Source organism: Falco punctatus (genome assembly GCF_963210335.1).
Source record: "Falco punctatus genome assembly, chromosome: Z".
NCBI classification, from domain to species: domain Eukaryota; kingdom Metazoa; phylum Chordata; class Aves; order Falconiformes; family Falconidae; genus Falco; species Falco punctatus.
The window spans coordinates 31,633,943-31,646,384 of record NC_137586.1 but is presented as its reverse complement, the minus strand read 5'-3'; the positions used below and the strand labels follow the sequence as shown (position 1 = coordinate 31,646,384).

Sequence of the window (12,442 nt, the reverse complement as noted above, 5' to 3'; positions counted from 1 at the left end):
GTCAGTCTGTTTTTTTCATCTCCAGAGACTTTTTCATGCAGCTATAGTTCATGCATATAATTAAAGCTGAGTAATTAACACTGTTTTGAAAGCAGAGACTATCTAGGTACTTGGGGAAAAGATTTTCCCCTCCCAAAGCAAAATCGAGTTTTATAGTTGACTTTGACAGACACAGGAATCCACATTTTCTATGACCCAAAGCCTCATATGAATAAATAGCCAGGGAAAACAGATTTCCAAAAGCAGGAGTTTACATCCAAGCTTCTCTTGGAGACTTAAGGACAAATGGAACAAAACAAAAATAAAATAAATAAAATACATAAAGCCAAGCTCAGTTAGAAACCTAAGCTTTATCTGCTTTGAGTAAACTTAGATGTTGTTAAGCTGTATTGGGATGGAAGCTCACACTACACTCATTCATAGCTTTAGCTCTCCTTCAAACCACAGGCTTGTTCTAAATTGCCACCAGCTGAAACTCTAGATATAGTTTTAGACTAACTGCATGTGGTCCCCCTCCATATCATCACTTCTCACCAACTTTGCCTCCTCTTTATCTGCTCCTAATGTTTTCACTGTGATTAAATCCTATCTAAGCTGGCATTTGTGCATTTCCCATCTTTTCATGTTTGCTCATATGTCTGTTAGAATTAGAGACCACTGGAACAGAGACCATCTGAACTAAGTGTCTGCAAAACAGCTAGCACACTGTAGCTTATGTAAAATATTATTTTAAAACATGATATGGTAAGGCATATCCCCCTCAGCCACTTAATTTTAGAACCTGTGCATAAATATCTGAATTCAACATTTGTTTCCTAGCTTGATAATCACAAATTGTCATTCCACATGGCTACTGGAACTCAAAGTGTCTGATGGATGTGACCATCCCGGCTGAATCTAAAATAAAGGAAAAAAGCCTGACTCTCTGACAAAATAAACCAGGACAATCTCATTCTCCCATTCACGTAAGTTTCAAAAAAATAGAAAAGGTATAGTCACAGAGAGGTAAAGTGGAGAAACTACAGGTTATAGAGTCTTTGTAGGATGCACTCTACACTGAGGTTGCCTGGGAGGCCTTTTAGTTTCACATTAAAGTCAGCTGGAGTCCCCGAAAATATAAGTGATGATATAACCTGTTTTATTTCAACACAGAATGTATCACATTCTTTTCTTTCGCATTCCCCTATGAAAGACAAAGCACCAAAATCTTCTATTACTATTGATTTAGACTGTTTTCATCCCCTAACATTAAAGAACAACTTTCAAGAGAATTAATTTTTAATGAACATTTCACTGTCACTAAAATTTTCAGCAATGATGGAACATGAAACATAAAAAAACTTGGCACATAAAAAAAACAGGGAAATATGAAAACATTTTGGCATTCTATAAAAACTCACTAACTTGCAGACATGAAATAGTTTCATAAAAACAATTTTAAATCTGTGAGCTACCGTAAGCATAATACAAATATTGATTTTTACTCTGGAACAGATGAGTATATACTGAATGTTTAATAATGGAAATATTAACAGGAAACACAATGATTCCAACCCAAAATGTCTACTGAATGAAAACTATTTAACAGCAATCAGTATACATAGTAGCCAAGCAATAATAACCAGCCTACAAATACGCTCATGTTTGCACAGACATTATTTGTCAAAAATAAAACATTGACTTTGTATTTCCTTTGATACTCATTTCTAGATGCTACACTAAAGAAAATGTCAGGTCAGCCTCTACATATCTCTGAAAACAGTAGATGTTCTGCTTATATGGGTTTCCTACCATTTCAGAGAGAGAGGGGTGAAGGGAGGGGCGGGGGGTGTGGTGGAGAAAAGGAGGAGAGGGCAGAAGCTGGAGGATGGGGATAGAAAGAGAAATGTTTTAAACAACTAGAACTATTTGCTTCTACATTGTAAGACATTGTAAGATCTAGTTCTGGTGTGGTTGCACACTAGAATGTGAACTATTCTGTTGTATTTGTTTTCCATTGCTTTCTGCTCAATTAAAAAAAAAAAATCATCAAAACACCTCCCAAGTATTGTAAAGGAGAAATGGCATAGCAGGATATCCCAGATTTATTAGCTATCCTGCGCTTTAACATAAAAAGCATTATAAAGACAGGCTCAAAAATCTATTTTTTTAAAAAAGTTATTGCTTGTGAAGGCTTAATAACAACAATGTACAAAACTTGCCTTTGCTTATACAATGAATACCCTCTGGCTTAGAATGATGGAGACTGGTGAACAAAGACATGCTTAACCTAACAAACAGGATAGCTGTGAAGCAAGAATTGGCTGATGAAAAGCAGTATTGGCGATCCTCACAATTTCAAAGGGGAAGACTGGCCTGAATCAATTCCTCACAGACTTACTGAGCTACTATCAAAGTGTGAATCACTCAGCAGGCTTTTACAGAAGTTAACAGCAAGACAGATGGTATCAGCTGTCTACTCCAAATAACACAGTATACAATAATGGAGAGGAATGAAAGGTAAGAATGGCAGTGGGGCCCAGTGGGGGGAAGAAGGGACCAGAATTCCTAGAGAAAGAAACAGTTAATTTGAATATAATTCCTGGGGTTCCCTTGATACAAAAGAACGCAATGTCAGTGGGTATAAGAGCATAAGTGTTATTCAGTAGCATCAACAATCAGGAAACAAAGACTAACATAAGGATCACATTTGCTTTGAGAATGATGTGGCATATATACACAGTGTTATTGCCAGCAATCTCTTTGGAGAAGTAGGAACCCCATGTTTCAGAAAACTAGAGAAATAATATACCAAAAAGAATCTTATACACAAGGCTATAAACTATCCATGCAATTCCATCTCATATCTATTTTTATTAAATATTTTTTTAAAAAATACAGAATATTACAATGTTATTCAGGAGACTTAGTTTAGCTAGGATGTTCACTGTTAAACAGAAACTGTAAAACCATCAGGTACAGCAACTTATTTGAAACAAAAGCCCAAATTTAAAAGCAGACAGACTGCTGGTGGTTGTAGAGCAGATTTTTCACTGCCCCTTTACCCAAGGAGCAGCATTTCATTGGTCTATTGACATTAAATCATTATCGAGCCTTTTGAAATGGTCCAACTGCCTACTTCTCTTAAATCAGTACAAGCCTCGCTATTTCATTACAAATTCAATGTCAGAAACTTAGTCTTGGAAAAGTAAGGTTTAATGAGCCAAACCAGGATTATAGTGCTTCCTAGCCTCACAGTAAGGCTGTCCACTACCTGCAGCAATAGTGCATTTATGGCTGTTATAAAGTACCAGGCCTCTCATTTTTTACTGTATTCAGCTGAGCTCCTTCATCACAACATTCAATTCCACTCAAACGTATAAACTCTTTTACTTTAAAAACAGCATTAAGGAAAGCAAGTACTGTATTTCTAAACATTCACGGACTCACAGGGGACCAAAAGGATATATACAGCTTAATACAATCTGTAGTGTTTAAATGTCATTTCGCATTGAAGTAGGCTTCAAGAACTGAAAAAGCACTAAGGACTATAAGCAATCTTCTATCAATTGAGGGAAAGAACAGAAGAAAAAGCTCTCAGTTTCAAAAAACTGATAAGCATAGTAAACACAGTTGCTTCATATTCAGCATAAATGACCTAGGAATTCTAAATCATGTAACTTCACAAATTTTGGCTCCATAACTTCATAATCAACAATTTAAAATTAATCTAAGTTTCTTTAAAAGGCTCCCATTACTCTTACACAGCTGAAGTCATGGACAGTCCAGATAATTAATTTCAACATCTGGTAAATTAAACATTTCTGTGTTTTCAACCCCTGAATTAACAATTTCCAATCACACACATGTCTGTGACTGTTTAAGATCCTCAAAAAGTAAGAATGAAAATATTAAGTTATTTCTCAGTGCTTCTACTGGTTTTATTTTCGGATTAGGAAGAAATCTTTTTATGAAAAGTTATATACACCCTTCAGAAATGTGGTTTTCATTATTTTTAAAAGGACATGTGAAAACAAAATAAAATTTTGAACAAAAATTTAGAACAGAACACCATTTGAAGGACAGGCTATCAATTTAAACCACTCAAAGTTGCACTTCCACATTTAGAAATACAGCTACAAAACACACAAAAATGTAACAAATTAAATAAAATAAAAATGTAATGAAAAGTTCAAAACGAGCAAGTACAAGGTCAGGTAGACCAAGAACCACTCTGGCAATAGTGTAGGGCACATCTGGGAAATTTATGGTATCTTTTCCGTAAGATTTTGAATGGGCTAGTAATCACTTTCTATCAGATGACACCACAGTGATGCACATGCTGACAAATTAATTCTCACATAACACAGCAGTGACAATACTCTTATTTCGCATTTATGCATATCTTCTGCTTGTGTACCTCAACCTTCACTGTTATTCTAGACATAACGCAGGGTGCAACTGTTTAGTAGCTGCACTTTTATTTATGTTTTGCAACAGCTTCTGAAATTCCTCAGAAACAGGCTTTTTTCCATCCAATATAATGTCTTTTGTGCCCATTTTTCAACACTCAGATGGTAAAGATTTCATGTAAAAAGCCCAGATCATACATCCTTTAACCTTCATAAATAGCTCCTTGAGGCAGAAATACATCATAGAAAGACCCCACAAACATGTACACTGTGATATTCCCAGTCTGTCTGGGTTTCAACACTTTCATCACCAACACAATTCCAAAACTGAAACTTTCACAGCTGACACTGCTCAAGTTTGTTATTCTTCTTTTGGGAGAGGACAGGTTCAAACTTCTTTTAATAAAATAACAAAAGCTAGTAACAGTGTTAATGAATTGCCATTATATGTCAAAAAGCCCAACTGGATAAACCCCTGGTTATTTATCCCTTGCATTAAACATGATTTACTGCTCTGTACCTGGCAATAACCATCACAATCCAGATTTTTAATATATGTAAAATATTGGAACACCATAATAGCAAAGAATATGTAACACATACATGAATATACGACTCACCAATTTTAATCTTTGCAAAGGTATTCTGGTAGTGTCTATCGGAGTTCGTTCTGCAACATTACCAAATTTGACTTCTGGGATGGCAATTGCACATATTACATGTGCCCACCTGTGAAAAGTGACAAGTCAAGAATATTACCAAAAAAACTCACAGAAATACAAGTGTTTAAAGTATTTTGTTACTTGCTTTCTGTATGTTTTGGGTTTTTTTTTTAAATGCAAACACCTGTAGATACTTCCTTATTAGGATTTCCTAAGCTCATTTGCAACATACTTAACAAACCTTACAACACTACCACTTTGTATAAATATAATTTCATACTGGGGTTTATTACAACAATTTTTAAAACATCTTTCATGTTCAGTTTATTAAGGACAAAGATTTTGTAGTCGTGCTATCCAGGTATATATGTAAAGACCACACTATTTGATACATGTGCAGTTTATTACCTACAGCATTTTGTATTAATATTACTCAGAGCTGAGTAACTATTTCTAGGCCACACACTAGATCACAGCCATGCTTTTATTAAAGTGTAAAACAAGACCTGTTTACAGACACAAAAGCACAGAAGCAGCAACTGATCAGGCTGTGACTGTAATGCCCAACATGAACTGGATCCCCTTTAGCAGTGAAAGCACCTGTCAAGCAACTAAGACCAGTACTTCACCTAAGAATTTGGTGCAACGTCAGGAAGCTTGTCAGACGATGCCGTGTGTTTCCTATACTCACGAGAAAGCACTGCTGTATCCTCCAAATGCTGGTTCAATACACAAATCTCAAGAAAGGCCAAATGAAACTTTAAAAAGTTTGAAATTAATACTAAAAGTGCATATTATGTGAAGTAAAAGAGAAGGTAATGACATTTTTATTAACCCAAGAGTAGCCTTATGAGACTTCTTCCAAAATCTTTTTCGGGGTAGACTACTAGTATATCTGAAAAAAGGGAAACACTTCCATTCTTTAATTCATATTTGCCGTATTCTTATATGTCTTTCACTGCACATCTTGTCTCATTACCCCATTTGCTCTTTTTTGTAAGCCCTGAATGCTTGCCTCACTCCACTTTCTGTCAATCTCCAGAGACACACTTATATGAGCATCTTAGCAGATTAACATGAATGCAGGCTGGAGCTGAAAGAGATAGAGGGTGATGCAGCAGAACAGAAATAATTTCTCTTTCCTGCATTAGAGTGGTGCTATTTCAATAACTCATCTTTGACAAAAATATCTGGAAAGATATAATATGACACACAGGGACTAAACAAACTGCTGTCATGTGACATTAAAGTTGTATTGGCTGAAGTGTGAAATAAGAGCTGTAAGTAAAGATGACATATCAATTAGCAAGTTATAGAGTTCAGCCCAAATAAAAGCAGATAAAGCTTGTAGATCTATCATTTTATTATGGTGACAGTTTTGTTTATGTTCTAACTTACAGAAAAAAGTCCTGCTTTGGGACTTCTTTTTAACTTTTAATAAGAATCTTTTTCTTTTCATTGCTGCCTGCTCACCTGCAAAACTACATTGTCTTATCATCTAAGCTTTATGGGGCAGAAATGCTATAAATAAAATGCCTCTTCAATAAATCTTCACCCAAACCTTTATACTCTGGCATCTCTCAACCTAACAAACTCAAAGGAATTGCTGTATTCTGCTGAAAAGAAGGAATCTCAGCTCTCCTATATGGCAAATTTTTATCCTCACCACCACCACCACATTTGATTCATTAGCTTTTAAATCTAATGCTCATCCTATATCTCTAATCGGTATATGAGAGGGAAAGGAGGGAAGGAAATGCACATGTTGGATTTTACACTTGTTGGAGAAAAAAAGACACATTTGGAACATACTCTTCCAAAAACTCTCACAAGTTCAAAAAGGCAGCTAATGGTGAAAAGCAGATGAAAAACTCAACAATGTGCAGCAACTGTAAGGTGTTATGGAAACAGGAAAACAAGAGTTGAATAATTTCTACAGAACACTCATTTCATAAATCTGTAACAGTAACCTACAGAGGGATATAATGCAAAACCAAATACTTCAAGTATAGTTATGCAGAGAAAGTTGCTTTTTGTAAACTTCTGTGGATTTTTTTCCTATTAATAAAACTTACAAAACATTTAAAACATTTAATTGACCTACAAAACAGATGTATGTATTATCAAAGATGCAACATGCACTCTATCAGCAGCAAATACCAAAAGGGCATAATAAGTTTTACTGATGTGACACTTTTGTTTGGTTCATTTTGGGATTTTTGTTGTGTTTAGTGACAAAAGCAAGTATCAAATTTAGGGGAGTTTGAAACAGAACTAAAAAGCAGCTAGAGTTCTTATGTATTGGTCAAAACCTCCATTAAAATGGTTACAATATTAATGCTTTCTTAAGGTAAGATCTGGCCTGCGAGTTTCACATAAAACCTCCCGATGACAATTTCCAAGGGCCACGTAACAAAATGCAAATCACTGACAAATAAATTCTTGCCTGTTAAGTGGAAAGAATGTGGCAACTAGATCATCTCTTATCACTAAGGGTTAAAGGGTTAAACCAAAGGGTTAAAGAAAGAGATCTACTTGATATTGCAAAGTTACTAAAATAATTAATTCTGAGAATAGTCAAAATGCATAAAGACTCTTCCACTTTGGGGCTTGAAAAAATATTAAGCTGCAATATTTTGCATTTTATCTGGTAGCGTTATTTGCTATAGTGTTCTGCCATCCAAGTAGAAAGCAAAATACGGATGCTATTAATAACATAATGTAACAATACTATTTTTGACAGTGTATGATAGAAGTGTATTTATGGAAACACACTTCAAAACCTAAACTTATTTCAGTATGATTCAAATTAATTAAAAATACTGTTTCTGAAGTTCAAAGGTACTGTATTAAACTCCGTAATGGAAATTTCTAGAATCAAAGAAGAAAATATACTTCACTGTTTGATAAGACAAACAATGAAAAATGACAAATAAGCAAACAATGACAAATGAGCTCTCATTTACTTCTTTTACACAAAGGCCAGCAGAACAATATTTGGAACAAGTAACTGTGTGCAAATACTAAAACAAATGTAAATTTTAGCATGTAACTATTTCACAAAATGCCAGTGGTCCATTTCAGTAGTAGCAATCTTAATTCTGCAACAGTTCAGCTTAAAGGGACACTCTCAAGTAATTAGGTTTACAAATGCTTTGTACATCCATGGGCATGGATAGGGGAAAAGTTTAAAACAAGCACATACAATCCCGAAGTATATGTTACTTACTTCTTGTCAGTAGTTTGCTTTAATGCACCACCTCTCAAATTGCAGAGACAACATTCCTAAAAATAAGAATAGTGTAGAAAAAAGTAAGTTTTCCTGACTGATTACAAATCAGTATTATCCCACTGATCGTTCCCTTTGCTTTTTGGGTGGATCCTTCCCCTTTATTTTCTTTTTTTCCCTTGTCCCTTCACAGGAACAGATGAAAAGTTTCCAATGTTAGGAGTTTTTTCTTGCTGTCTCCATCTTTCTCTACAAAAAATCAAATGTACCAAATGAAGTCAGGATATACTGTGCCTGTATATCTATCCTCAGAAAGAAAGCTGGTCTCCTGAAACTCTGAAATTTAAAGTTGCCCTTACAGGAGAAAAAACAAGCAAACAAACCCCACCTCAAACTTTAAAAAAAAAAACAACCACCAAAAAACACCAAAGAATTGTTATGTAAGACTCCAGTCTGATCTCATATTAAAAGTTCCAATAATGAAGATTATCAATGTCTGCCAGAAATCTTAACTGAATGCTTTATTACATTTCCTATGAGAAAAACCTTTCCTAACTAAAAAAAATACCTCCTTGTGACAAATGGATTTTCTTTGCAATTCAAGCAAATTTTTTGCTTCACCTACCAAAACCATGGAGAACAGGCAACCCATCCTCTGACATATTATCCTTTTAATTATTTAGTATTATTGTAGAGTTGTGAAGAAGAGAATTGAGATTCATTACTTTACCACAAGAGCCTTGGGATGGGACCTAACATGTTCCAGATCACAGTTGCCTTTGTAATAATAAACACTGACTATGAAATCAAGAAATCCATAACGGCTCAGAATACCAATTCCTTCAGGTATTCAAAGGGGACCAAGCAGGAACAGGTAGTTTCATCACATAAAGAGGAAAAATGGAACATAAGGAGGCTGCTATTGCAGCACTGAGTGGGAGCTTCAGCTTGTATTGTTTACATTTTTTGGTAGCCCCTTCAACAGAGGGAACAGCTCAGATGGGGAAGGACATCATTGTATAGGATTTTTCCATTTGGCTGTTTGGAGAATAAGTAAAACTGTTTCTTCCAAACCCAACATTTGTATTCAATTAGCTGCATCTTTGTGAAGTTCTCTTGCCACATGTTAGGAAACTTGTTCTTGTATCAAGCCCAACACAAGACAGAAGCTCACTGGGGGTGTAGGGGCTGTGGAGAGAACAAGTGAAAGGGAGAACACAGGAAGGAGGAAGGGACGGAGGGGACAGGGAGAAAGGGAGGGATGGATGGAAAGAGGGAAAGACACAGGAACAGGAGGTTATTTATTCTCTTTCTCCTCTAGGTGCCCACTCTCTTGACATAAAGTGAAATGGCAAGAACCAGAATTACCCTAATGCTATTTACTCTTCCACTTGTCTGTCGAAGAGAGATCAAGTCAACAAACTTCATGCCATTCTAGACTCACATACCAAATTCATTCTAAGGTACAACCTCCTATTTTAGTTTCAAATCATTACTCTTTGATGACACTATACATAATCAGCCCTTCCTTTCTTATGCTTAATTATCTTCCGAATATTTGTTGATTCTTTTATCTTAAACTTCTTGGTATACTTTTTGCCAAGCTATATATACTAAATTCCCTTAACTACTCTTCAAGGTGATTCAAATCATCTTCATGTTCTCCTTCTGTCTGTTGCCCTTCTTTGGATGTCATTAGGGTAACAAGGTGCTGCCATCTACACAGATGTACTCTCAAGCCTTGTGAAAAACCATGACTAACTTTCTTATCCTCATTATATTTTAGTGTGAAAAAAAATATTATTCAATTAGAAAATTTACAGAACTACATAGTGTGAAGTAAAGACTTTCCTAAACTAGACGCTAAGGAATCATATTATTAAAGCTGTATACACATTAATTCACCATGCTGAAATTACTCTGAAATAATACCATAAAAATTCCACTAAACAGTTAATGGGCACAGTGCACTGTTTCCAGTAAAGTACTATTACAGCTATGGGAAAATTGCTTCTAATTGGCATTCAGGGCTGACAGGCAGCACTTTTATGTGAAAATTACAGCATGAAACAGTCTGCAGATCTTTACAGCTACACGGGAATCCTGAGGACTACCTCAGCACAACCACAGAGTAACCCTACAGCACTGCATCCTCTTCAATGTGATTCATGTTAGAATTTTGCTTACAAATCAACAGAGGAAAGACCTATTTCTTCAGCTCTTCCTTTGACTGATTTTGACACCCTGAGTGAATAGGTCATCTTTTCTGCTATCAAGTGTTGTTTATAAACAAAGCCTGGCTGCCACCATAGTGAGATACTGACCAACAGAATGGGTCCAACCTGTTAGTTTTATATATGACAGTTGGAGGTGCAAGAAAAAAAAAAAAAAAAACACAGTAAAAACAGATGGGCACAAATCTCCATGACCACATGAGAGTAACAAAATAAATGAGCTATGCAGCATAGAAAATAATACTTAAAATGGAACAGCAATTCAGGAAGAGACAAATACCACAATCTCCTACAAAAGGAGCCATGCAGGACTTCTTGACGATCTGATCCCCAACTCATTTGCAGTTCTGCAGGAGCGTGAAGTTTACAACGTAGAGGTAGAATAACATCTGCAGACTGGGGAAGAGAGCATGAGTCTGACTCAATAGAAATCTCTGCAGGGGAAAAGCTTCATTCTCCATATGCAAATGTAAAAGTTCAGTGGATCTCCACCTGTGCAAACCTTAGGAATATATTTTATTTGAATTGAAGCACTTTCTTCATATTTGCCATAAAAATCCTTTAACTGACTGACTCTCTGTTTTGCAAAATAACAGTGGTTTTTCTCCTATTTTATGAGCTTTGATGTTCTTATGCCAGCTTACTTCGAAATTCATTACTTGAATAATGATGAACTTTTCCTGCTTCTAATAGGTATTTTTTACTTTTAAGAAAGACCCTAATCTTATCATCTGTTGTGGAACTTATTAATGCAACTACAGAGTCTCCAAGGCCCTAAAGATAAATTAAGCTACAACAGCACAGGGAGAGACTTTATATAAGATGACGTTGCTAACAAGTTCTTTCTGAAGGTATACTGTCTCTTAAGTGCTGTAAAAACAATGACTTGTGAATTTGGCACTGCAAGAGACATAAGTCATAATCCTTACCTACTAACTGCAGAGCTTTCATACTAGCTTAACAAAAATAAAAATAAAAAGAGGGGGGACAAAAAAGGAGGGGGCCGGGGAGGCAGCCCAGAGAAAAGAGAAAGGTGTAAATATCCTCATTACCAGCTAGAAACAGATTAAAGATTTTCTTTAGTCAGGACCTATAGGAACCAAATTAAAAATCCCTTCTCAAAAACCTCCTGTACAAACCTTTGTTAAGTAGATAGTGGTGGCAGGTAGTAATTGTTCAGCGTCTGCTAGGTACAAGCTATAACAACTCAGGCCCATAAGAGCTAGAAAATTTCACCAGTGTTCACAGCAAACCTAGGTGGGAAGGACCACAGACTTAAAGCCCATTAAAGCCATTTTTTAAATCATGCTTGCATTGCAATACGTTGTCCTATATCCATGCAACACGGCTATTACTTTACCTGCACTTTGAACATACTGCAAGCAATGGGGAAAAAAACAACAAAAAAAAACCAAATACAAACACACACAGGGGACCTGATACTTAGAAAGAGTCATATTCCTAATACAGGTGTACCTGCCATGGATGGTAGTGAAATCGCATGTACATAAGCAATTATTACCCATGTTCTTACAGAGAGAGGGAGTGTCTGTGCACCCACGCGTGTCTGCTGTCAGCCTGTGTGTAAAAATCAGGATAGGAATGGACTTCATTATAGACCATCACGTTAGAACATATCCAATCTCTGATTCACTATTACTTTGCAAATCCTTCAAACAAGTAATTTTGTCTTTTGTATTTGCATTAAATAGTAATTTCTTAAGCATATTATTTTACACTTATCTAAATTAAATCTTAGACCATTTTAAATTGCTCATCGCTTAAAAAAATCTCCATAACATTCTGGAATTACAAAAGAAAACTCTTCCAGTATCTGTATAAAGTAAGATGTCTCCATATAATTCACAAGTTGTAGAAGATTAATGCTTATTTCTTCTTTTAGCTTTTTAGTGGAGATGATGCAAT

At 35.7% G+C, this 12,442-nt stretch overlaps 1 protein-coding gene across 6 annotated transcripts in view; it reads right to left on the bottom strand.

Moving 5' to 3' along the window:
- KDM4C (lysine demethylase 4C) overlaps positions 1–12,442 on the bottom strand; it is a 308,684-nt gene that overhangs the window by 79,451 nt on the left and 216,791 nt on the right. For all 6 annotated transcript variants that reach the window (XM_080372288.1, XM_080372287.1, XM_080372289.1 and 3 more), the window contains 2 exons: positions 8,283–8,338; positions 5,012–5,120 (listed from right to left, as the gene is read on the bottom strand). In XM_080372288.1, coding sequence (XP_080228414.1) covers positions 5,012–5,120; positions 8,283–8,338 — 165 coding nt within the window. The remainder of the gene's footprint in view (positions 1–5,011; positions 5,121–8,282; positions 8,339–12,442) is intronic.